The following is a 27910-nucleotide window of genomic DNA, read 5'->3' on the forward strand; positions in this document are numbered from 1 at the left end:
AACCCCCCCGTGCAGTGGCTAAATGTGAATGATTAATAAACTCAAGCAGGCAATCGTCTGGATTAGAAAAGGCCACAACTTTATTGATTACAAATATAGATGGATTTTTGGCTCAGGCATTGGGTGTATATCCATTCCAGCCCCCACAGGGGGGGGATATTTAATTTTAAAAGGTTAAGGGAACTCAGTTCCCCTGAGTTCCTGCTCAACCCCGCCCCCCGAGCCTTATTTCAGCACCGATATTACTGCATGATGAACACTGTTGGCTTAACTTGAACAAAACATTTTTTTTTCCAATTTAGAAAACCACAGCCTCTCATAGTTGAATTCCAAAAGCATTCAGAATTCTTCAATGCCATATTTGAATGAGTTCAATATGTCCAGACTGTGCACTGTATGCTCTGTGATAATTCAGCTCTTGGTTAAGCAACCATACCACTGGATCAGCAACAGAACCCACAGGCCGCAAATGAAGATGCACATTTGCCCTGCGGATTCTCTTCCACCCATTTCCCCAGCACTTTGCAGTAATGCGGTAAACGTGAGATGCATTGCAAGCTGGATGTGTGGCGACTCATCTGAATTGCCCCTCTGATAAGAGCACCCTAGTGATATTCTGACATCTCTGCATCTTTTATTTTCTGTTCAGCACAGCAGTAAGGCCCACATGACACCCAGATTATTATTCGCAAGGTATCGGCAGTGCAGCAAAACAGTCTGAGCTCACGAGCCCAAGAGAGCTCACGGCAGCTGCTGCCTGGAAAAGAAAAACATATGGTGTAGCAGCTAATAGAGGCAAGAATTTGCTCCAGATACCCCCATGGGTTGCATTTAGATTTCAGCACACAGAACTGGCTTTGCCCTTTATAAAGGTTCTATCAACATTACCCACATTACATCCGGCTCAAACATGCAGCATCAGTATATGGTACAGCCCTTCCTGGGCTGTTCCACTTCCAAGTGCAGCTGGAGGAGAGAGAAGGGAGATAGGGAGGTTTTAACCTAGATTTCTCTCTGGCATCTCTTCACGAGTGGGAAATTTATACCTGCGGGGGAACATTCAGATGTATGATTTCCTCATTTTCTGCCATAAGTGAGCTTCTGAGGCTGGGGTACTCTCTGTCATGAGACCCATATGAAAGTGTCATGAAGGAGGTAGTCTGATCCTGAGGAATAATGGGTGGAGATCAGAGAGGTGGAGTCCTGCTGGAACGGAGGAAGTGTTGGCAAGACCCAAAGAAATCTAGGAAATGGATTGGCAGCAGTGTGTAATATGATGAGCTTGATCCAGCCAATTGGGGTAGCAGAGGATTGTTCTACTCTGGTCCAACTGGACACCCCTAGTCTGATCCCTCCTGACATAGAACTGCCCCCAGTGCCTCCCCCTGTCAGGGATGAGCCCCTTCAGAGAAGGAGCCTATTGAGAGCAAATCAGATGCTGAGCTGCTCCACCTCATGAATAGACCTTACAAGCTCAGCCCACTCAGAGAAGTTCCTGCTTCCTTGCCCAGTCTTGGGGTACAGGTTGTTGCCATGCTAAGTGCCATGTCTTCCTCTCCTTCAAACAGAAGGTGCAGCAAGCATATTGCTTGCTGGCAGGGGCGTAGCATGGGGGTGAGGGAGGCTGTGGTCCTGGGTGCAGAATTCTGAGGGGGCACAACCTGGCACCCCCACGACAGGCTCCCTTTGCCAAGGCCACATGACTGCCAGCTTCCAGAGCTGTGGGTAGGTGAGCTGTGCTGGCCCAGGCCTTTGGGGCTGTGGTGGCATCCCCTTCCCCTAACAGGCAAAGGGATGCTCCACCCCAGGTGGAATTCCTGCTGGATGGAGCCCTGACTTTTCCTGGCCTGCACCAGTTCTTCCCCAGGGTCTCCGTCCCAGTATGTGTCCTTCGGTGAAGTGCACACCTCACAGAGGGAGCACAGAGAGGAGAGCTGTCTGCTTGCCCAAGACCCACCAGCACCAGCCCACACACTACATGGCCAGGAAAGGTGGCCAGGGAAGAGCTGCACTTGGTGCCTCAGCCTGCTCTCTGTGTCCCTCCTCTTAGACCTGCTGTAGCTGCTAAGCCCACCAAGGAGCACCAGCTGCTACTCCTGTTGGGAGCTCACTGAGCTGAGAGGGCAAACGTGGCCACTAGCAGGCAATCTCCATGAGCAGCAGCCACTGAAGGCGCAGCCAAGTCTGCATGTTGCCTCCCGAACAATGCCTGCAAGGGGGTTAGGAGCCGCAATCCTTGCCCTACCCTGGGTGCTGCCAACACATGCTACACCACCGCCTGTTGGATAAACAAGTATCTAATCCTCTTGTGCACCTGGTATACCTTGTAACCATGCCTTGCTCATGTACCTGCACTGATTTAAGCATTAAAGCCTCTGGCAGAAACCGAGCTGGGAGTTTGAGTTCTGTGTCTGGTAGTGAGAGCCTAGATGCCCTCCCATCCAATGGCAGGCTTTTGCTCATCTGGGTGTAGCCTTCCACTTCAGGCCTTGGTTGCTAAGGTGCCAAGGGAGGACCAGTCTTCCTCCAACATTTAGCCAAAAACAGTGCAAGGAACAGGCAACTCTGCAGGCACAAAAAATGGCTCCAAAAGGGTTTGCCAAGTGAGGAGGGGAGAGGAGGTGGAGGAGGCACAGAAAATACCTCCATTGCACTGACTGGTAGGGAAGTGGATTGACACATGCTGTGCTTAGTTCATCTTTATTAAATGCATTTGCCGTCCTCTCGATCGCTGGGGTGAACTCCTGTTGTCTGTTATTTGGCTTGATTGCAGGCTGTGAAATTCAGGCTTAGGAGAAAATGCACTTGGGTGATGCTTCCGTTTTCAGCCAGGTGTCTTTTCTCTCCCCTTTGCTTTTTATATTGTTACAGATGTATGTGTTATCATTCTCCTAGTGTTAAAGTTTTCCAAGCTTACAATAGGGCATTACTTTATTCAAGCTTGTAAAGTGTCATTGCACAATGACTGCTGTAACAACATCGATAATAATAGAGCCTGAGTTTTCCTACCTCAACTCTGCTGTAAGGCAGAGAGAGGAAGCGGTCACCCACATGCAGCTCAGAGCTGGCGAGCTCTCAGTCTGCTTAATCTGTAAACCAGATAATCAGCTCACAAACAAATCTGCTTGCAAAGTGCCTTCATTTTCTCCAGATTCCAGGTTCCCAGTTCAAAGCTCTGCTCTCTGCCTGAGTTTTCCCTCCAGGGAAAATCAGGCAAATACCTTGAATGTTGTCTGAACAGATCTAATTGCCAGTTCCTGTGGGGCAATCTGTATGTCTTGCCAGAATCTGAGGTTGATAAAATGTCAGCATCTCAGGATGTGGTGCTTTACCTCTCTCAGCTCTGCTTTTTGGATGTTCCAACGCTAAAGCCAGGGGAAGTTCATAACATTCCCTAAGGAAATCTACCTTCCACACTCAGTTCTGTGAGGGACTTTTACATGCAGACTGCAATGCAGATATGGCAGGGGAGAAGTACTTTCACCCTTCAATCTTTGACTTGGACAGTGGCTCCTCATTGGCAAGATGGTATGGGAAAGTTCTATCAACAGACAATGAAGCCTCCATTTTCAGGAATAGTATGCCTCTGAGAACTAGATGCTGAATACAAAGGAAAGCAGGGAGCTATTGTCCTCATCCCTTGTTTGAAAGTTTTACAGAAGCACCTGATTGGCTACTGCTAGAAAGAGGGTGCTGGACAAGGCAGACATTTTGCCTAAAGTAGCAGGGAAAGTTCTTCAGACATATTGACATAGAAAAGATTAAAATGGCCACTACTCTCTTGCTGAGACAATCTTAAGCTGCCATTTCTTTCTTAGCCACAACAGGAAGCATGAGCAACAACTATCCTTTGTCTTACAAACAAGAGCAATTCTATGGCAGGGTTGGGGACAGCTCTCCCAGAGTGGCAAAGGCACTAGAACAATGTTCCTCAGCCTGAACTCCCTGGAAGTTGTTGAACTAAAACTCCCATCATCCTCATCCTCATCCATCATCCACATCCTTGAGGTTGAAGAACACTGCTCCTGAGCAAGGATGAAGACCCTGTTGGTCTTCAGAGGTTGTTGGCTTTCACCACCATCACCCCAGCCAACTTAGGCAATGGTCAGTTTTAGTCCAACAATGTCTGCAGGAGCCCAAGTTCCCAAACTCTGCAATAACAGGCAAAAAGAGGATTGAATACATCTGCCACCTCACTTAGAGGGTGGCTTGTGAATCAGTCCACAGAGGAAGAGAGAAGAGGACCCACAAAAGTACCCACCTAGCTTCTGCATGCAAGCATGCAAGCGAGCTTCCAGGACCAGCACACGCTGTTGGAGCTCCTCGTAATCATAGGCTCCCATCTCTTCCTGGATCTGCAGCAAGCTGCCCGAAAGGTTCCTCACTTCTTCTTTCAGCTGCATGATGGTGCGGGTGTCTGACTTGTACTGGTCCAGCACAGGGATAAGTGGCATCAGCTCTGCCATTTTGTCCTTTAGTTCCTGCCGGTGGGGAAATGACAAATCAGAGGGGAAATAAAAGGACACCAGCAAAGGGCTTTGGAACCTGTGGCCCTCCAGGTGATGCTGGTATACAACATCCCATAATGACCATCTCTGGCAATTGGCCATGCTGGCTGGGGCTGATGGGAGTTGGAATACAGCAGCTGGAGAGCAGCAGGTTTCCCATTCCTACCCTAGCAAACCAGTCATTGGCATTCTGCTACCATGCAAGGGCTGCAGGACCTTAGGAGCACCCCTCTTTTCACACTATGCCATGTGAGAGCAGCAAAGGTAAAGGTAAAGGGACCCCTGACCATTAGGTCCAGTCATCTGGGGTTGCAGCACTCATCTTCCTTTATTGGCCGAGGGAGCCGGCGTACAGCTTCCGGGTCATGTGGCCAGCATGACTAAGCCGCTTCAGGCAAACCAGAGCAGTGCACAGAAATGCCGTTTACCTTCCCACCGGAGCGGTACCTATTTATCTACATGCACTTGGACGTGCTTTCGAACTGCGAGGTTGGCAGGAACAGGGACCGAGCAACAGGAGCTCACCCCGTCGTGGAGATTCAAACCGCCGACCTTCTGATCAGCAAGTCCTAGGTTCTGTGGTTTAACCCACAGCGCCACCTGCGTCCCTGAGAGCAGCAAAGCATATGATAAATTCCTGCAATTACCCAGAAACTAACTGGCTGAGATAAGTGAGACCTTTTGGTTTAATTCACCTACTTGCCTGTGTAGCATTAGTTCATAACATTGAGATATCAAGAATGAAATCTGGTATGAATTTCCAGGAAGCAATTCTGTGCTCAAGGAAAGAACATATATTGAAAAAAGCAAGCACATGAACTAATGTCATATCTAGCTTGAAGATTAAAGAATTTATTGATTTTTATTTAAATCATTTATTGCTGACTTTACAGATGGAAAGGATTCCAGAATGGCCTACAAATCAATAAATAATAATGCAGCTCCTGCTTTCAGGCTTACAATCTAGAAGACATGGCAGAAAAGGAAATGGGGAGGGGGAGGGAAGAGGAATGATGTTGGAATGAGAGCTTGTGGGCATTTTCAGGACAGCGTTCTTCATCATGTGATATTTCCCTTGAGCACTCAAAGGCACAGAGACTTGTTTTGATTGTTTATGACACAATTCTTTGAAGGTTTAACGCCAAGTTTATTTAGTATCAATTCTCCAATCAGAACAACAACAGGAAATTATCAAAAGAGCAGATTAAAACATTGACAAAGTAACAACCAACAGAGAGTTTGACAATATTAGAATTCTACAAGTATTCCCAAGGAAATGTAAGCAGCAGTGATCAGACAGCTGGCTAAAGCAAGAAAATTTTCAATCAATGGCAGAATACAAAAAATGAGGGAGACACTCTGACCTCCCAGGAACTTCCACTTACTAGACACCACTGCAGAAAAGGTGATCTCCATTATGCATCCTATTTTGCAATGTGATCGATGAAATCCCTCAGACATGTTATTTTCTAGTTCAAACTAGAGAAAGATCCACGGTAAAACATCATGTTTGATGAAACACAAAAATCCAGAAAAAGAGGTGCCAGAACTTGTTCTATTAGAATGGCAATGACACCCACCTGAGAGGTGCCAGAACAGAGTTTTGGCTGAAAAAAAAAAGCCCTGCAGAATACTAATTTTTGTCAGCGCATCTCAGATTCCTCCTTATTCATGTTCATTGATTGAATTATGATTCAGCAGCTAATTCCTGCCTAAAAGAAGTGTATACATAGAACACAAAATAAAACTGTAGCAAACTGCTGTGATTGAGGAAATGCAGTGCCATAAAGCAGGACTGCTGAAAAAGGCAATAAAATACAAAATGTCCTTGCCTGTATATGGAAGTCTACCTCACAATGGATAGGCAGTCTTAAGTGAAGAGTGGAGGCTTGGCTTCTCTGCTCTGTGCTCAGCAGTGACAATCACTGGCTCTTTCAACCTAACCATCTGCATGGGATACTGTGAGTCTATAATAAGATAATCCTGAGTTCTTCAGACAAAGTGTGGACTACAAATGGGAATCCCTGGATCTAGGCAAAACTCACCTGAGGAATAGTCATGCATATGATAATCACAGAATCATAGAAGTGTGGAGACTTCCGGGTTAGCGCGATCGACTAATGGCGGATTCCCTCTGAGCTCCGGAGGGAATCGGCTCTGCAGGATCGGGTGTTGCCGCTGCGGCGACGCGGGGACCCTTAAAAATCACAGGCAGTGAAGCCTGTGAGTGTGGTGACTCGGCGGGCACCATTTGCGCTCCCCCAAGCTGCAAAGGAGCCTTTTTAAAGGCTCCGGAACAGGGAAGGGGTGAGCGGCGCGGTGCTGAGAGTAGACTGCTTCTTCTGCGGAGTGAAGCCGCATTGCCATTGTCAGAGAGCGCTGACTTCTTCTTGTGAGCAATTGGACTGTAAAGTAACAACCCGTGAGTAATACGGAAATTGGATCTTTAAAGATTTTTTTTTGAATTAGGCACGATCAGGGAAGGCTTAAACAGGAAGTCCGCCTGCCCGTGTTGTAAATAATGTAAAGCAAAGGACCTGCTAACCAGGGTCGAGAGAACTCTCCTTTTTTTTGGTTAAAGATTTTAATTTCACGGTTTGGCCGTATAAGAAATTTTACTGGAGGATAAAGAACTAATTTTGGGAGCTGAAGTGTCACCCCCCCCCGGACCCGGGAGTGCCCCGCGAGAGAGCCTGTTGATGAGGTATTGAAGAGTTTGACAGCTGTCAAATTAGCTGTCAAGACGGAAAAAGAGAACTTTGTTTTTCTTGTTTCTGCTGGTTACAATTTGAAAAAACTTGTTACAATTTGAAAATAAGGAAAAGCTGATACAAACTAACTTGACTTTTGGATTTGAGCTGAAAGGAATATTAAGGAAATCCCTCTAGAGGGGTTTTTGGGACATTACAAGAATGGCTGGAGGAGGGAAAATCCAGGCGGAATTGGACAGAGCATTTGTTCTCTTGGGAAAGATACAAGGCCAATTTGATGTTTTGGCTACAAATGTTACAACTCTGGACTTAACAGTAAACAACATCATTGAGTTTGATAAGGATTTGAATCAGGAAGCCCATTCACCTGGGCAAACAGAGAAACTGGAGAGCTTTGAGAATTTGGAGAAGGAGATAGATGTTGTCTTTGAAGAAAAAGAAGGAGGAGCTGTAATTCTGCAGGTGTTAAAGGAGAGCTTGAGGCCTGACATGATGGCAACAAAGGAAGATAAAAATTTGATGTGGAAAGTCTGGCCTGAATTGGAGATTGAAAAATGGAAAGATCTCCTTATGTGGAGATCTGAAGACCTAAGGATTACAAATTTGATGGTGGAAGTTGGAGCTTTGGGGACATTTGGTTTTGAAAGGAGTAAGAAACAAGACTTGGACTACCTCATAGTCTCCACTTTTAAGTATGGAGGTCTGGCTGGAAGAAACATGGATCCTGTTGGGCCGGAGTCTCTCCGAGATTTGGTGTTCAGTATTAAGGACTATCAAAAAGACCGGCAGAGAGGAACTGAGAGAGAACTAAGAGCCTCGGATGTGAGATCTCCAGGCTGATAGTAGATTGAGACTGATGGATACTTGTTGGGGACTGAAACCGGGAGAGGGGGGGTGGAGTTTGGGAATCCAAAGGGGACATAATTATAATTTGTTCTGTTTTTATTCTGTTTTGTTATTGGTATGAAAATTGGGAAATTCGTGGAAGGGAATATTGGTCGATCTTAGGAAAATGTTTTAAGAATGAGTATTGATGTATAAGTATTGATGTTTAAATTTGGATAAGGCAAAACTGGTTTTTAAAATGAACTAAATCAAATGAAAATAAGGCTAGCAAAATAAATTGAGGAAACGGATTAAAGAGTAAAAGTAAAATAATAATATGTTAAAATAAATTATTAAGTTAAGGTTGAGAAATAAGTAATAAGGATTTTCTGAGCTAACAATTTAAATTGGAATACAAGAAGGGGAGGTGTGAGGAGGTCTGAGAAATAAGGTAAAAGAAAATAAGTAATTGAAGTATTATGTGTTTTTATTTTTGTATGTTGGTTATTTTTTGTTTATTTTTGGTTTTTGTTTTATTATTGAAAATGCTAATAAATATTTTAAAAAACACACAAAAAAACAGAATCATAGAAGTGTAGAGTTGGAAGGGACCATGAGGACCATCTAACCCAACCCCTTGCAGTGCAGGAATCTTTTGCCCAATGTGGGGCTCGAACCCACAACCCTGAGATTAAGAATCTCATGCTCTACTGACTGAGAAGGTTCTCAGCAAAGTGCTGCTCAATGGGCTTCCTTACCTACAATGGTAGACCCCAACACTAGGATTCAAGGGGGAAGGAGTTATTTGTTGGTGCTTGCAGCTCCAGTCAGCACCCTGCCTCCTAGAAGGACACTGGTGGAGGTGAGTAACTGTCACCACTATAAAGTATTTAGGTAGCAGTAGCCATTCCTCCCTTCATCCTGTTCTGTAGGCTCTCAGAAGAAAGGGATAGAGTCAGGGGTTGGCAAGGCTTACTGGGCAAGGGCCGGATCACTCCCGCGGAGATCCTCCATGGGCCGGGCCGGCACAACGCAACGCCAGAAATCGTGTCTGCACCTGCCCAGATGCTGGAAATTGCGCCTGCGCAGAAGCAATTTCTGGTGCAGAGGACATGCGCAGACATGATTTCTGGCAACTGGGCATGCACAGAAGCCATTTCCAGAGCAGTGGAAGAGAGTCCCTGTGCTGCGCTGGTTTAGCGCAGCGTGCGGGGACTTGCCGAGTGGGCAGCTCGGTTTGGGGGCAGGTCATGGGCCAGCTAAGTGACCCTCATGGGCCGCTTCCAGCCCATGGGCCTTAGGTTGCCAACCTCTGGGATAGAGTCAGGCCACATCTCTTTAAGCAAGGGTCAGGGAAGTCACGACCATGGGCAGCTTGTAGTGGCCCTATTGCCTCCTATAGCATCTACTGTATGATGTCATCTCAGCAAAGAGCAGAAGCCTTGTCCTATCCTGAAAAGATCTCACCTTCTTGTAGGAGCTGGCTCTGTTTTTAAAAAGGCTCTTGCTTGATTTTGTATCCTCTGGCTTCTGCAAGGCTGAGGAAGTGCTGTTGATGACTCCTGAGATGAAAGAAAGGGATCCTTCTTCTGGCAGGGAGGCCATGGGAGAAGGTACTAATAGATCTTCCTTGGGTGAACCAGCCTGTACCTTGCTCTCCTCTGAGTCTTCCTTGCTATATTGGGTCCCAGGGGGGATGTGAGAGGAAGTTGACACAACATCTGGGCCATTGTGTGGGAGTGGGAAATGAGCTTTTGCGGCAATGGCCATTTCACCTCAAAATAGCCAAGAAGATGAGTCATCTTCCAAGACACAGTTGAAAACAGAAATGGTGCCTGGAAGCCTAGGAATATGTCAGCAGTGGACCTTTCTGGGGCTTCGGCAACTGCCTGGAGATGCCAGGGGCTGACAACATCCCTAAATTTGTGTGCTACAAAACAGTAGTATATCATCAGCTAGTTTCTCTTTCCATTCAAGCAGTGCATTGCTCTCTTTCACCTTCCCCTAATGAAGATCAAAGGCTTCCTATCTTGTTTACCACAGGCCTGTTAATGATGACAGAACTCCTGGAATATGGTTAGGGAGTCATAAATGTGCACAAGGCATATTTTGCCTCCCAGATTCAAAATCAATAATAATGCTTATGCTAACTCTGGTTCATTCCAAGCACTTTAAAAAACACTACCTGATTCCTCACTACAGCCCCAAATAACACCCCTCATTATTTGGGATAGTGAGCAAGACCTAAGCAAAGAAAACTGCACCCACAGTTTGAAGGAGGGGGGAACCCAGCCCATTACAAAGGTTTGGTATGGGAATCTTGTAGATGTTTACCAAGAGAGAGCAAGCTTCCTCCTGTGGACAGATGCTCCATGCCATCAAGAGCTACACCATACACACTCTAAACCCTGCTGGACAGGTCGGAAGCTCACCAAGTCCAGTATGCCATGGGAAGCCCAGAAGCAGAATCTGAATGCAATGGTACTCTTCTCGCCATTCTCAGCAATACTCCCTCTGACGCTGGAAGTAGGACTTGGCTAACATGGGTAGTAAACAAGCTGGTTCTAGTACTGATAAGGCTCAGTTCCCCACCCCTGCCAGGATGAGAGGTGGCAAGTATCTGGAGCAGAGGGGTCAGATGACTGGAGGCATACACAGCCGAGAGGCTTCTCACAAGAATGTAGTGGCCAGGCCGAGAACCACTCTAGATGCAGCTTATGGAGGTCTTTTCACATTTTCCTTCATTGGCCTCTCAGGTGCCATACCTGCCATTCTTCCTTCTTGCTGTATGTAGCCAACAGCAGCCGCTTTAGAAAGAGGAAGGAATATTTACATTAGGAAAAGGGCTAAGGGAGAAACACTGTTTCCCAGAGCATCCCCAACTTTCAAAGCAACCACAAGGGGCAACAAACTAGTAAAAAAGAGAGAGAGAGAGAAAGGAGGGTGCAGGAAAAGAACAAAAACCCATAGAAAATCAGAAGTGCAGTGTGACGTAGCCACTTTGGTTCTAAGAGAGTGCAGCAGATCTTAGAGTTTTATAAACAAGCAGCACCATGGAATTGGCTCTCTGGAATCACATGCTTGCCAAGCGTAAGAGGACTCTGGCCTGCAGTGTGAGTCTCCCAGCAGTTTCCTTCTTCAGTCAGATGTCCTTGTGGCGAAGCGAGAACTTGCAGGCAGATCCCAAAATTCTGCTGGTGGAATGCTCCATGATTCCAAAGAGTACAGGCGAGAGCCCCTCTTGAAGGTGGGTGACCTTTGGGTGATAAAAGTCCTAGTGAGAGGCTAAGAAGAGACATTCTTACAGACCCATTTTGAGAATGTGTGGCAGGAGCCACAGGAACATAAGGAAAGGCTTATCTAACCCAGCATGCTGTTCTCACAGCAGCTAACCAGAGGCCTACGGGAAGCCCAGAAGCAGGCATGAGCATGATAGCAATAACTGCACATCAGAGAATCCTTTGGGATTCTTTGAAATATTGTTTCAAAAGCCCTTGGACTGCCAATGTAGGTTTGCTAGGAACCCTCCTGATAGTCAAATGACTTTCTTAGGAAGGAAGGCAAGAACATAGAAAGTTGGTCTTGTATTGAATTAGACAGTTGCTCCATCTAGTATAGCACTGCCTACTCTGGCAGTGGCTCTCCAGGATTTTAGAGGGTGGTCCTTCCCAGTCCCACCTGCAGATGCCAAGCAGGGGTTCTGCAGCTGAGCTATAGCTCTTACTTAATTAGTGCTAATTACATGATTTACTGACGGTTTCCAATCCTCAGCCCCACCCTGAATATATAAACCTGAAATCCAGGATGACACCCCATATTTTTCCTCAGCCCAGAAATGTTACCACTTTCCCTGTCCACTTTCAACAGAACAAAAGGTATGATGGGCTGGAGAAGTGAATTTTCACCAGCTCAAGAAATCATTGCCTGGCACAGGCTGCCAGTAGTGGCAGAACATAATAGCTAGAGAAGCATTGGCATTGGGAATTAAAAGAGGTCTGTGAAAATATGAATAGGAACATAGGAATCTTCCTTGCACTGAGTCAAAGCATTGTCCATCTAGCTCAGCATTGTCTACACTGACTGGCAGCAGGCTTCGGCAGGGTTTCAGGCATTCCCAGCCCTACCTGGAGATGCCATCGGGGATTGAACCTGGGACCTGGAACCTGCAAGGTGCAAGGCAGATGTTCTGCTTCTGGGCCACAGCCCTTCCTCCACAGAGTGGGCAATGTAGAGAAGCAACTCTCTCTCTTAATCTCTCTCTTTCTTATAACCATTGAATATGAGAAGGGTCACCTTGGTGGAAGGACCAGGTGGAAATGGAGCCAGGCTTCCTGCCTCACAAGCCTGGCCACCTGCAGCATGTTAAGACACTGCACAGAAAGCCTCATGCTGGTGGATGCCTTCACAGGTCAAGCAGGTCGACATCCAAAGGTGAGACACAATGCAGGTGCCAGTGCTGCTGGGCTTTGGCAATCCTTGCGTCATCTTCTGGGCTCTCTGAACTTTAAAGGCCAGATCTTACTTGCTGGGAAGGGCCAGCTGTGTGCAGCCGATGGCAAGCTGAGAGACTTAAAGGTGGGAGCGAAATTGCTGCTGCATTTTTTATGACCCTGGCTGAGAGTGAAAGTGTGTTTGTGAAAGAGAGGGGGGAGGGGTCGTGAACGAACCGCAGCAAGGAAGGTGGAACCTTTGGAAGAGAAAGTGTAGGTGATGTGGAGAAGGCGGGGGAAATGGCTGAGCTTGCTGACATTTGCACATAAAGCAAGGAGAAGAGGGCTCCAAATGAAAAAATGGTGAGGGAGGGTTGGAATGCTGAAAAGAATGAGGGCAATAAATATGGTGGGGGTGCATGCACTGCAGTGAAGCAGGCAGCACAGAATGTGTTGTAAGATGCAGAGGATAGCATAAGAAACAGAACATGAAAATTAGCTGGGAAATCTTGGGTTGTTGCTGACGCAAAATATGGTGTGTGTGTGTGTGTGTGTGTGTGTGTGTGTGTGTGTGTGTGTGTACAAACAACCAGATATCAACTGCTACACTTAATGAACAGTGCTGGCTCCAGGGTTTTGTTAGTTCCGTAGACTGAGACACTCTCCATGGACCGTCTTAATCTGGAGCAGGTTGGTGGAGCAAAGATAATTCTCTCAAAAGGCCCCTGACCTCCTTGGGATTACAGGCCCTTTGACAGCTACTGAGCCCTGGCAAGGATCACTAAAGATGGAACCATTGCTTGAAATAAAAACAGATAGAGCAAGCCTTGTGTGGGCTCTCCTTACATCACTCTTAGAGCTTTTCTCTCTCTTAAATTTCAGCTGGTTCAAGTGGTGAAGCTTTCCCTGCAGTTACTTCAATCTGCAGTTGAGGATGGAGGAAGCTGTGTGCAGTATTTTGAATGCTTCTCTGTGTTATGTGTCAGGGACTACTGGGGCAAGAATTGGGGGACTTTGGTTCTGTTTGCAGCATCCCATGTGGTGAGCTTCTGGAACTGCAGCTTGGAACAACTTTTGGGGGTGGTTGGAGTACGAACTCTCAAGCTTTGGTCTGGCCCCACCCTGGCTAATGGGGTGCTCCTAGGCAGGAAGGGCTATCAAATGCCTCTCATTTGGGCCTGAGCAACAAGGTCTCTCTGGCTTTACTGCATTCCTCAGCTCCCATAAGATAGCTGCTTATAGGTCAGCCCTGATCCAGAACACGCGCACACACACCAATATGCAAGGAAGAAGGCTATGCTGGGTGCTTCCTCCTGCCCTGCTGGCTTTGGTATGCAGCATATGGCACCAGAGTCTGGTAACTCTTTGCCAAGGGACAGCAAGCCCCCCAGCCTCCCGGCCAGGCTTTTGTTCGAGGAAACTTAAAATTTGTGACTGCCCCCCCAGTTGCAGCCTAACATGGTGCAGTCCAGGAAAAGCTTTAACACTTGACTCTTTTGAATGTATAAATTGCCCCTTTATTAACTGATTTTAATTTTGTTTTTATTGAGAAGCTGCAAAAAGTAAGGTGGGAACCCTTTAAAGAGCAGAACAGTATCCTATTTTTGTATTAGCGACCCCCAACATCAAATGCTAACATTGGCAAAGTAGGCTCTACTCTACCTGATCTCAGGGTGCTTCTGTTTATGGCAAGTGGGTGTCCAGGCTAGCATTACCCCACCCCCAAATATGTCCCATAACATACCAACATTACCTGGTTCTCCCATCCCATGTCACGTCCCCAATTAATGCCACTCTTCCATATCTGTTTTTGTTCTCAGGAAGGTAATACCAAACCAAAAATACAATAAAGGCAGATGGGTCTTGAACCAGGAGCTTCATGGTCTCAGGCAGCAGCCTAGCCTAGCCTATTATCCAGAAGTGTATGCATTCAGTATCTTCCGCTGGCTGCATTCCAGATCCCCTGGAGCTGAATACTCAGTCCAGATCTGATTCAAGATATGAGAAGCCAGGCTCTGACACTTACTATAGCTCAGCAGAGCATATGATGGTCCCATGTCCAACCCATTGGCATATCCACTTTAAGAAAAAGATCCAAAAGCAGTTAATGTGAAAAACCACTGCCTGTGCCGCTGGGCAGCTGCTGCCAGCCAGAATAGAGAATACTGAACCAGGTGGATATAAGAGGATGACCTGGTATACAGCAGCTTCCTTGTGATATTTGGGAGCCTGCACTCAAAGTGAAGATCTTTGCTCCTTGTGCACAAGGACATGTAGTTAGTTGCTGGTTTGCTCTGGGAGAGGTTCAGCATTCAGCAGGCAGCTGCCACGCCTAGACCAGGATGGGTGTACTTGTGAAGAAGCACTCAAGCCTATTTTCCCAAGAAGCAGGCTGACCCATCTACCAGACAGTGTATCGACCTGGGCATAAATGCTCCAGTCTGCCACTTGATATAGGACAAAGACAGATAATGGGTGAAAGGATCCAGGCTAGCATTCATAATGGCACATTTGAAGTGTTTGTTCTGCATCACTTTGACTATTAGTAGCCAGCAGGGACATCGCTTGTGCGTGGAGCGCAAGCTTTACTAGCTGAAGGTCCCTGGTTCAATCCCTGGCATCTCCAGGTAGGGCTGTGGAAAAGGCTGCTGTCCACCATGAAGAGCCACTGCCTGTCAGCGTACTGTAGACAATACTGAGCTAGATGGGTCAACTGGTCTGACTGTGTATAACGCTGCTTCCTAAATTCCCACATTCCTACAGTGGAACAGTCTCCCTTGGAGGTGGTGGGTTCTCCTTCCTTGGAGTCTTTTAAGCAGAGGCTCGATGGCCATCTGTCATGGGTGCTTTGGCTGAGATTCCTGCGCTGCAGCGGGTTGGACTAGATGATCCTTGGGGTCCCTTCCAACTCTACAGTTCAATGATTCCTAGTGAAAATGGTGTGTAACCTGTGGAAGTGCTGGGCCCTAAAAAATGAGCTCAGGAAGAGGACAAGAGTGAACAAGAGGATAGTTTTTTTTGCGGGGGGAGAATGCAGGAAAATATAATTATTATTATTAATTGCTTTAAAAGAAAGACCTATTCTTGGGCAGAAAAAAAGACTCTCTGGCTATACACGTGTGCTCTCAAAAGGAATGGATGGCACAATAGCTGACAACATAAAACGATGAGAAATGGAATAAACTGAGTAGAAATTTCAGTCAACTTTCTTTCCTCTCAGATACCACACAATGCTGGAGGGGCAAAGGGATAAGCTGACCCATTCACTCTGCCAACCCCAGAAGCAGTAGTCTATTTTCTAAACAATTTAGTGATTCCCCCTTGCCCAGGGCAAACAGAGAGCATAACAATGAAAAAAAAACCTGAAGCATGTCTGCCCACATTTCTGGCCATGCACGAAAAAGACACAGGAGAAATGAAACTGCCTGCAATGTAAGCAAGCAATGAAAGCTGTATGGTTTAGAATTGTTTGGGAATGATTTTTTTTTATACATGTTAAAAAGAAAACTAAGTTATAATATAAAGAAAACAGAATTAAAGAAAAAAGGATATTAAGTGTATTAGGTTTAGTGGATTTTAGAAGAGATATGAACGCTTGAATAAATGTACAAAAAATAAAAAGCAGGACCAGTAGCCCAGTGCTGCAGCATATTCTGCTGACTTCTCAATAGGTGGTGTTCTTTGTTCAGGGGTCCAGGCAGCCATGCCCTTGTTCACAATACTTCTCTCCCCCCCCCTCCTTTTTTTAGCCTTTTGTTTCTATCTGACAAGCACTATATTGAGACTGGGATGGCTTGCTGTTGTGGGGTTTGTTTGTTGCTGGAGGAGGGTTGTCTAAACACTTTCGGATGGATTCCCCCAAGCATTCATAAGAACACCCAAAGAGCCCAGCTGGATCAGGCCAATGGCCCACCTAGTCCAGCATCCTGTTCTCACAGTGGCTGACCATTGTCCATTGGAAGCCCATACATAGGACCCAGGGCAACCGTGCTCTCCCCACCAGTTAATTCCTAGCCACTGGTATTCAGACTGTGGAAGCAGAAAACTCTAATACTTCCTTCTTGCTTCTTAGTTGCTTCATTTTGGCTCCAATTCTGCTGGCACCCAGCACCTGTGTTTGCTATTAAAGGGAGTGATACACTGCAATGTTCATTTCTTTTGGCATACGTTGATGAAAGACTATCTATTTAAAGATAAGGAATGGAATTCTAAGATGGCTACTGCTGCAGGAGTCACAGACTCCAAATACTGGAGACAAATGAATATACCAACTGCCAAAGAATTGCTGTAATTTACTTTCAGTCAAAAACTATAAGCTGATCTCGCTCTTAAATAATGATTATAAACTTTATGCTAATATCTTAGCAAAGACTAAAAACTGTATTAAATGATATAATCCACCAAGATCAAGTGGGCTTTCTTCCTGACCAACATATGAAAGACAAGATAAGGAATATAATAGACATAATAGAATATCTGGAGGCCAGGAATGACAAGCAAGCAGCTTTGATGTTTATTGATGCGGAGAAGGCCTTTGACAATATCTCATGGACTTTTATGAAAAAGACTATGGAAACGATGGAATTTGGAGGATCATTTCTTAAAGAATAGGTGCTATATACTCTGAGCAGAAAGCCATGCTGATTGTTAATAATGTACTCACTGAAAAAATGTGATATTACTAAAGGAACTAGACAGGGTTGTCCCCTGTCACCATTATTGTTTATTTTAGTCCTAGAAGTCCTTACAAGAACTTTAAGAGCAGAAGAAGGAGTGAAAGGAAAAGCGAAGGAGTGAAAGGGGAACGGAGAATATAAATCGAAAGCCTTTGTGGATGATCTTGTAATAACATTTGGAGAACCTTTGACTAGTGTACCAAAGGCACTAGAAAGGATTCAGGAGTTTGGACAAGTTGCTGGTTTTAAACTTAAGACAAAACTTAAGACAAAAACCAAAATGTTGGTTAAAAATATGACAGTACAATGAAAATAATTGTTACATCAGATCACAGAAAAAGTGTGGGAGAGTCCTTGCCAGATCTGAAGTTATATTATGAAGCATCCTGCCTTTGCTGGCTTTGGGATTGGATTTTGTTAAAAGAAACAGATCTGTTGGATCTGGAAGGACAAGATAATAGATTTGGGTGGCACACATATTTATGGTATGAAAAAACAAGAGTGCATAATGGATTCTTGGACCACCTGGTAAGAAAAACAATCTATGAGGTATGGGATGGATACAAAAATCTATTGGAGTGGAGAACACCATGGTGTGTCAGGGATCAGGTTGGGGAGTACTACTCTGATGAGTGGTGGGAACCCCCCTCTCCCCCTGCTCAGAACCAGGATCCTGGGGCTCCACAGAAGCAGGAGAGTAGTATTGACCTGGAACAATGGTTTGCTGGGGGACACAGTTTGAAGGATGGGAGTTGGGCAGAATTGGGAGGTGAACAAAAGAGGCAGAACAGAAGGAGAGAGAGTTAACCAAATCTCCCTCACTGGAGGATATACAGTTTCTTAGTCCCAGGGCTAGGAGATTAGATAAGCTAACTTCGCAGAAGGCTAATTGGTTGAGAGTTTGGGTAAATAGGAAATGGGAAGATGGAAGTGACTAGAGGAAAGTGGAGGAACTCAATTGGGAGCACCTACATTGCGAGAATGGTCGTTTGTTCTTTTGCTGCATTCATTAAACATTTCTGTTGCTGTTAAGAGACTGCTTTCTCTTGCATTGCTTATCTAAGGTCAAAGTGAGAAGAAAGCTGATCCTGAAGCCTGACATGGTGGCTCATAGAATCATAGAATAATAGAGTTGGAAGAGACCACAAGGGCCATCGAGTCCAACCCCCTGCCAAGCAGGAAACACCATCAGAGCACTCCTGAAATATGGTTGTCAAGCCTCTGCTTAAATACCTCCAAAGAAGGAGACTCCAGCACACTCCTTGGCAGCAAACTCCACTGTCAAACAGCTCTTACTGTCAGGAAGTTCTTCCTAATGTTTAGGTGGAATCTTCTTTCTTGTAGTTTGGATCCATTGCTCCATGTCCGCTTCTCTGGAGCAGCAGAAAACAACCTTTCTCCCGTCCTATGTGACATCCTTTTATATATTTGAACATGGCTATCATATCACCCCTTAACCTCCTCTTCTCCAGGCTAAACATGCCCAGCTCCCTTAGCCGTTCCTCATGAGGCATCGTTTCCAGGCCTTTGACCATTTTGGTTGCCCTCCTCTGGACACGTTCCAGTTTGTCAGTGTCCTTCTTGAACTGTGGTGCCCAGAACTGGACACAGTACTCCAGGTGAGGTCTGACCAGAGCAGAATACAGTGCCACTATTACTTCCCTTGATCTAGATGCTATACTCCTATTGATGCAGCCCAGAATTGCATTGGCTTTTTTAGCTGCCACGTCACACTGTTGGCTCATGTCAAGTTTGTGGTCAACCAAGACTCCTAGATCCTTTTCGCATGTACTGCTCTCAAGCCAGGTGTCACCCATCTTGTATTTGTGCCTCTCATTTTTTTTGCCCAAGTGCAATACTTTACATTTCTCTCCATTGGAAGCCATTTCGGTTAAAAAATTGAAGATGATAGGGGAGGGGGCCACCTATAAAGATTTGTTAAGAGAAGCAGAAGACGAACTAAAACTGAAAAAAAATGAAGACATAAGAGATAACTAACAGATTGGTTACAGTACCATCAATTAAACAACGTTTTTAAAGTTGATAAGAAAAAGGTTTTGTTACAGAGAGATCTGTTGGAAAATAACCTGAAAGTACTTTCAAAAATTTACAAATTACTTTTAGAATAGTAAACAAAAGACGAAGATGTTAAGGCAGTGATGATTCACTGGGCAAGAGAATTTGGACATAATAATATCCAATTTTCATTATGGGAAAAGTTACGGAAAGAGGATTTAAAATTTACTGCATGCTGTTCATTGAAGGAAAGCTATATGAAAATGATGTACCATTGCTATCTAACACTGAGTAAAATTGCAAAAATGTATAGAACCAGTTCAAATCTGTGTTGGAAATGTAAAGGGAAAGAGGGTACCTTCTACCATATGTGGTGGTCTTGCGGAGTGGTAATAGCTTTCTGGGAAATGATATATAATGAGTTAAACAAAATGTTTAAGAAAACATTTGTTAAAAAAACCAGAAGCCTTTTTGTTAGGTGTAATAGGAGAAGAGAAGACAAAAGACTTTTTATGTATGCAACGACAGCAGCAAGAATGCTTCTAGCCCAGAGATGGAAGGAGGGAGGAGTGCCATCCAGGGAAGAATGGCAGACTAAGTTGATGGAGTATGCAGAGATGGCGAGACAGGAGGGAAAGATCAGAAACCAGGAAGGTCATGTATTCCAAAAGACTGGAGAAAATTTTTAATATCCCTAAAAGACTCTAAATGGTTAAAATCATTGGCAGGGATACAATGACGCTTGTAATGTGAAATGAACTTTGGTAACTATGGATATATAACAGATAGATAACGGTAAAAGAAGCAGGAAAAGAAAAAAGAATATTTTTTCATTGAATATGGAACCCATGGAGGGAGGGAAGTCTGAAGGTTTAAAACAGGGGTCATCAAACTTTTTCATAGGGGGCCGGTCCACTGTCCCTCAGACCTTGGGGGGGGGGCGGACTATATTCTGAAAAAAAGAAAGAATTCTTATGCCCCACAAATAACCCAGAGATGCATTTTAAATAAAAGGACACATTCTACTCATGTAAAAACACACTAATTCCCGGACCATCCGCGGGCCGGATTGAGAAGGTGATTGGGCCGCATCTGGCCCCTGGGCCTTAGTTTGCCTACCTACCCATTGTTTAAAAGAACCTTTTATTTTAATGTTTTGAAATGGTTAAAGCTGAAATGTATAAAATTATATAAAACCAATGAATTTTTTTTTAAAAAAGAACAAGAATTGCTGTAGAAAAAGGTAGGAACATACAGTGGTACCTCGGGTTAAGTACTTAATTTGTTCTGGAGGTCTGTTCTTAACCTGAAACTGTTCTTAACCTGAAGCACCACTTTAGCTAATGGGGCCTCCTGCTGCTGCTGCGCCACCACTGCACAATTTCTGTTCTCATCCTGAAGCAAAGTTCTTAACCTGAGGTACTATTTCTGGGTCAGTGGAGTCTGTAACCTGAAGCGTATGTAACCTGAAGCGTATGTAACCCAAGGTACCACTGTATCCTGATGACATAATAATAATAATAATAGTGGCGTCATCTATTAAGAACTGGGTGCCTTTTAAAAATTAATTTTTGTAATGCTAACCAATTACAGTGGTACCTCGTGTTACGGACGGGATCTGTTCTGGAGGCCTGTCCGTAATGTGAAATGCCCGCAACTCAAAGTGCTGTGTTTGCACAGGCGCACGGCGCAATTTGGTGATTTTGCACATGCGCGAGTGGCGAAACCCGGAAGTAACCCATTCTAGTACTTCTGGGTTGTCGTGGGACGTAACGCGAAAAGACGCAACATGAAGTGGATGCAACACGAGGTATGACTGTATATATAAGTGTACAAGTTAGGTTTATGTTATGATCTAACAAGTATCATACCTCATTATGCTCCCTAATAAATATTTTTCCAATTCAAAAAGGCAGAACTTTTTTGGAGGGAATGATAAAAATTATGTGTGGGTATCTTTCAAGTACTCACTATACTTTAAGGTGGACCATTTGGCATGATTCTTCCACTTCCATGTTTACGTGGAATGAATCTGCTTTTAATACTGAAAATGGAAACGTCTTCCACTGCTTTATGCTTGTGCCAATGTGGAAGAGTGACATAGCCAGGATAGAAACATAGAATCATTCTATGGAAGAGTTGGAAGGGACCCCGAGGGTCCTCTAGTCCAACCCCCTGCAATGCAGGAATCTCAACTGAAGCACCCATGACAGACCAACCTCTGCTAAAAACCTCCAATGAAGGAAAGTCTACAACCTCCCAAGGGAGTCTGTTCCACTGTCAAACAGCTCTTACTGTCGGGGTTATAAAACCTCTTTGAATAGTATCATTGTGTAGGTTGTTATCTCAACCTCAGAGGCTTCCATCTTGCCCCCTTGACTTAAAGTGTCCTGTTAAATGCTTGTTTGTACACAAGAGCTAATTAGAATCCTAACGGCTTGATACTGTGGAACATCTGCCCAATGGCTGCATCTCCACCTCAACCTGCCAGAAACTGCTCCACTTATAATCAGCTTGGGTCAGAGGTCATTCCTGCAGTCTCAGTGGCAAATGGCAGCCATGACCCAGTATGTTGGCAGGTCAGAAAGGCTCCATCCATTCTAATTAGACTGACAATGCCAGGCTAGCATTGCTATGCAGGGGGCAAGGGGCGGAGGCTGGGTTTGGGCACATCCAGTGGAAGGAAGTCAGTGTTTACTGGCAATGCCTAGGGAAGGGATAGCTGGCCTCAGTTTCCAAGAAGAATTGTGGAACAAAAAGATCAACACTAAACAAAGACAATAATGGGAGTTAAAGAGCAAATAAATTAGGGTGAACAAAAAAGGGGGAGAAATCCAGTTCTCTGAAGCAAGAAAGCTAAATTAAAAGTAAAGCAAATTCTATAAAGAGGAAGGCAAATCATGTAGAAATTATCAGAGGTGAAAAGGGCCATCCTCCAAAGGCAAATGGTGTCAGGATCAATCCCTGGTGTATCCAAGTAGGGTTGTGAAGGACTCTTGCTTTCAAAGATGGAGACCTGCTGGTAGTCAGTGTCAACTGTATTGAACTAGGTGACCAATTGCCTAACTTGGTGTAAGGCAGTTTTTGTGTCCCTAAGAGATAGGGTGGAAATGGAAATGTTTGAGCTAAGAACAATATTTATACCTTTAGGTGTGTGAACAGAATGGGGTGTGAAAATATGGCATGCAAGTGGATGGATTGCAAGAGCAAAGGTGTGGGCAACCTCACATTTTGGTTATTGCTTCCTCTTTTGCTAAGCAGATATGAATTATCTAGCTCAAGCCATGGCTATAAGTTATTTGTTGCATTAAAAGATAATAATCCAGTTGTGGGGTGGGCACTAGGTCCACTGCCCCACTCCACTTTGAGCACTGAGTAAATATGATTCTTAGGTAAATATATCACAAAACAATTTAAAAAACCTTCTGAGTTCAGAGAACTGAGATGTTAATGGAGTGGCGGGGGTTGGGGAGAGGGATGTGTTGCATGTGCCAACAAAACTGGAGTGTTAGCTGTGCCCCAGGGCATAGTGATGAGAAGTGACCTTGGGGTGAAAAAGTCATGCAAAAATATACAGTGCTTTTCACTCTGTGTGTGTGTGTGTGTGTGTGTGTGTGTGTGGTAGGTGGGAATAGAGTCTTATTTTGAAAGGCCTGGCTCCATATCTGGCTATCCAAGTGGAATATGTTTTCCCAGGCACCTGGGAAAGAAAGAAAGAAAGAAAGAAAGAAAGAAAGAAAGAAAGAAAGAAAGAAAGAAAGAAAGAAAGAAGGGGCAAAGATAATGAGAGTACCAAGTATCATCAAGAACGTAAGCCCTGCACTGCTGAAGAGCACAGGAAGCTGCCAGCTTAGACAGCGTCAAACTCTTATTCCATCTAGCCTAGTACTGTGTACAATGACCAGCAACAGCTCTCAAATTTCAGACAGGGATCTCTCCCAGCTCTACCTGGAGCAGCCGAATTGTACCCAGGACTTTCTGCATGCAAAGCAGATGTTGTACCACTGAGCTATAGCCTTTCCAAAGGTCTACTCATCTAGGATCCTGTTCCCAACTATGACTAACCAAAAGGTTGGGAGGCTCCAAAGCAGTTATGGCCTTTCCTTCTTGTTCATCCCCTGTTTGCAGACATCTTGCCTTGGAGCATGATGGGTCCAATAGGCTATCATGAATGTTGGCCTTCAACAGACTGATCCTCTTTTTCTTAAGCCAAAGACCATCACACCCAGTATCAGGAGTCTGTAGACCAAGGAGAGAGAGCAGCAGCCTTGCCCTCTCCTTCTACATAGTTGGAAGTGCAAATCAGACCTAGGGGGAAAGGACAAACAAAGGGCATCTTGACCAGTTCCCCCACCAAAACTGGAGCCAACACTTGGTGAAGTAGCACTCAGGCTCAAGGGGAAAGCCTGTAGCTCAATGGGTATAGCACCTGCTGTGCATGTAAAAGGTCCCAGGTTCAATCCCCAGCATCCTGGGAGAGAGTTGGGAGAGAACCTTACCAGAAATCCCGGAGAGCCACTACTAGCCAGTGTAGTCAACACTGAGCTAAATGAATGAATGGCATGGCTCAGTATAAGCTGGCTCCCTATGTTCCCAAGGATAGGAAGATAACCCAGGCAAGGGTGGATAGAAAGTGAAAGCAGCAGAGAGAGTAGGTTAATGATGTCTATGTAGAAAGGATGACCCTGAAGTAATGACCCTGAAGTAAAAGATCATGAGTCACTGAAGCAGCAGAAGCTAGAACTTCAGTGCAGGCTGAGCTGGCAAAAGGAGTTTATATAGGTTTAGAGGCCAACCAAAAGGCTGAGCTGGGCATCAATCAGGCACTGAAAAACCAGTTGAGGAACTGGAGAAAGGTCAGAAGACACTCTTGCTGACCAGGTCTCCTCTCTTGAGGTGACTTTGTTCAGAGAACCAAAGCCACTATCTTTATAAACATGATGGGCTCCAAGCTCTGGGACCCAAGAAACTGGTACATTTCCCCCCACGGAGCTCGGCTTCATCAAGGTGGCCCACTGGACCTATCAAATGTTGGCAATGGATCTAGAAGGGAATCATAGACCCTAGCAGGCCAGCTGTCTAATCAAGAGACCTTCCAAGGGGCCACCCCCATCCCAGCTGTCTCTGGGATGGCATGGCATTCTCTGGCTCACTGCTGCACTCTCAACCATGCACACACACCAGAGGCCCATTATTCTCAGCAAAATGTCTCTAATCACTCTGGCTGGGGTTGAAAAATTACCAGGAAAGGTAATTGAATGGCAAAGGGCCCAGAATATGGATGGCCTTGGCTCATTTATCAGCAGCACCGATTCCTCCTCACAGGTGCCTGGAGGGAGGCAAAGGGGGCTTGTTGATTTGCTTGGTTTTTTAATTGCAAATGTGATACTCCTCTGGCTGATTCATGAGTTACGTCTGCGAACAGAGAGTACCAAGAGCAACCAGCTCCAAGGCAAAGCAATCAGTTCCCTGGCTCACCTTCTGCAGCATATGCCCTGACTCTGGGGAAAGGCCAACATGAAATTGCTGCCGCCAAGGAAAAATGCTAGTTGCTTCTAAAAGACCCAGAAACAGTCAGTAACCACTTCTGGTGTTATTCAACCACTTCACATCTTTCAGGTGGGCATTTGAAGAAGAAGAAGAAGAAGAAGAAGAAGAAGAAGAAGAAGAAGAAGAAGAAGAGGAGGAGGAGGAGGAGGAGGAGGAGGAGGAGGAGGAGGAGGAGGAGTTGTTGTTGTTTGGATTTGATATCCCACTTTATCACTACCCAAAGGAGTCTCAAAGAGGCTAACATTCTCCTTTCCCTTCCTCCCCCACAACAAACACTCTGTGAGGTGAGTGGGGCTGAGAGACTTCAAAGAAGTGTGACTAATCAATGAAGTGTGACTAATTAAATGTGTAATGTGCAAACATGGCAAATGCATGTCTGCAAACAATCAAGGTATGCTAATCGGAGAACAGTGACTGGCTACCATTCTCCCTTGAGCTTGCAATCAATGGTGAATGTGGGTTTTTCTCTGTATAATACACAGAGTAGTCCTATGGCTTGCTAAGCATCAGCCATGAGACACAATAGACACGGACTTGTTCAATAAGGCTGCCATAAGACTGCATAGGAAATTCTTTTGGGAGTGAGTCCCATTCAGCTCAATGGGATTTGCTTCTTAGTAGATGTGCAAAGAATTGCATTGTAAAGTGCTCTATTTCTTTGCCACTGACATTGAGTATCCTTGGGGAAGAAAATGAAAATTGGTTGGCTGATTTGCTGCACCGGCATACCTTGCCTCAACTTCCGTTTTATTATTTATTTTTAATGTCTTTTTTATTGAAGATTTCTTGGTTTACAAAAGTATGTGCAATGTCTCTTTTTTTTCAAGTTACATTTTCTACAGATCAGTTTCATTTGCTGAGACAGCTGCCTTTATAGCTTGGCCTCACTGGACAACTTGTAGCCTTTTTACGGTCAGCTTTCCCAGAGGTCTGCTGTCCATGGTGCTGAAGTGCTCAAATAACTGTGGCCAGCATGGCTGTTACCCTTCTCAGGATGTGGCTGAAGGTGCAGCCTCATCATCAGCCCAAAGAAAGAGGCGTTATGGAACATATGCATCTGAACATATTAACTTCCCAGCTGCCTCTATGCAAGGCACAAGTTTCTTTTAAATATTTATGTTATGTAAGGTTTATCTGATGATGTCACACTTGACAGTTCAATATGAACCTTACCAGCCACAATACAAACCTTACCACGGAAACTGGCACAGACAGTCTGGAGTCCTAGAGGGATAGCCTATGGCAGTTTTCCCCAACCTGTTGCCCTTCAAATGTTGTTGGACTCCAGCTCCAATCAACTCCAGTCGGCATGGCCAATGGACAGGGGTGATTGGAGCTGTGGCCCAACAGAGCACATGCTTTTGCATCAGAAGGCCCCATTTTCAATCCTTGCTGTCAGGTAGTAGATTATGGGAAAGGCTCATGCCTGAGACCAAAGAAAGCAGTTGAGAGTCATAATCTGTAATGCTAGACTAGATTAACCAAAGGTGTGGTTCTTAGGCATGAACCATGATCCTCAACCTTTACTTAAACAATACGTTTCTAACATTTGTAAGACACAAGATGAGTCAAAATGCACCTATACTATTCTCCACATTGTAATGGTGATTTTTACCATTTCCCCAAAGTCCCAGATAGCCTTCCCTTCACAGCAACTTTCAAAACACAGTCCGTACCCATCTCTGCTGAGGATGTTCTAAAGACAGGGTGGTTTGTTTGTGGCTGGCTCATTCATTGCATCTCTTGCATTTCTTTTATTGTTGCACATCAAGGAAAACTCAAATCCTGGAATACTTTTGATAATCGGTCAAATACTTTGGCACGGTGTTTGCTGAGCTTGTATTCCTTGACTAAGTGTATGCATGTGGCAACGGGACCCCAAAAGAGCCACTGGCCATCCAGGGGCGGAGCTTCATTTTTTATTTTTATCTATCTATGCATTGAGAGGTGTTTTTCTTTTCCATTTTGGATAAGTCACTCTATTTCTGCTTCTTCCCAAAAGAGATGGGGCCGGGCTATTTTCCATCAGTGCTTTGATAGAAATCACCACTCCATTTCTGCCCTCTTCATTCTCTTTTAATCAATCACTTTATTATGACCAATTTGTGCAGCACTTGGTCATTCCCCCAAACTGCCACCTCACTCTCCAGCAGCTGCTGAGTAGGAACCATGCCCAGTTTGCCCCTCCCTCTTTTGCCATATTTCTTCTCACTGTCCCCTGATTTCCCAGCAGGGGTGCCTGGGCTGTATTCCTGATCCATTGGCTGGGTTACCAGCAGCCCCTGGGGCCCCACTGCCTACACACTGTGACTAAAACTAACCAAGCTGTTGGCTGCTGCTCTGATATTTAATCAATGCCTTGGCTGCTGCAGCTGTCAAGCTCAAGGCTGCACAGCTCCTGCCTCTTTCCTTTGGCTACACTGTAATATAAAGCATATTTTGTGCTATTTTCATGATTATATGCACTGGTATGCATAGATATGCATTTATGTTCGGAGAATTGCATGGCAAATATTTGGAGAAGTGCAAATTTCAATGCATGCAAAGCATGCAATGGAGTAGCCTCAGTTGGCTGTGAGACTGACATTTAGAAGACGGGTACAATCTATTTCAGAGAAACAGACCAGACGAGAAAGGAGGAGGAGTGGTGTTATATGTCAGGGATGTGTATACCTGTGAAGAGATCCAAGATTTAGAACCTCAAAGCCAAAGTGAGAGCATTTGGGTCAAAATTAAGGGAGAGAAGAATAACGGTGACCTCATTGTGGGAGTTTACTATAGATCCCCAAGCCAAACGGAGGACATAGATGATGCCTTCCTGAAACAGATGGCCAAGCATGCAAAAGGAAGGGAGATAGTAGTAATGGGGGGACTTCAATTACCCGGATATTTGTTGGATGTCAAACTCAGCCAAGAGCATAAGGTCAAACAAATTCCTCACTGGCCTTGCAGACAACTTCATTGTCCAGAAAGTGGGAGAAGCAACAAGAGGAACAGTCATTTTAGATCTGGTCCTAACCAATGTTGATGACCTGTTTAGTGGGGTAGAAGTGGAAGGATCATTAGGCGCGAGTAATCATGCTCTTCTGAAGTTTACTATACAGTGGAAAGGAGCAGCCAAGCATACTAGGACTCAATTTCTTGACTTTAAGAAAGCCGACTTCATAAAACTTAGGGAAGTGCTGGGTGAGATC

The 27910-nt window shown here is 45.0% G+C and overlaps 1 protein-coding gene across 4 annotated transcripts in view; it reads right to left on the bottom strand.

Annotated features, from left to right (window-relative positions):
• OLFM2 (olfactomedin 2) overlaps positions 1–27910 on the bottom strand; it is a 186579-nt gene that overhangs the window by 11456 nt on the left and 147213 nt on the right. For all 4 annotated transcript variants that reach the window (XM_081898148.1, XM_081898146.1, XM_081898147.1 and 1 more), the window contains exon 4: positions 4262–4481. In XM_081898148.1, coding sequence (XP_081754274.1) covers positions 4262–4481 — 220 coding nt within the window. The remainder of the gene's footprint in view (positions 1–4261; positions 4482–27910) is intronic.

Source organism: Podarcis melisellensis (assembly GCF_964234715.1).
Source record: "Podarcis melisellensis genome assembly, chromosome: 2".
Lineage (NCBI taxonomy): Eukaryota > Metazoa > Chordata > Lepidosauria > Squamata > Lacertidae > Podarcis > Podarcis melisellensis.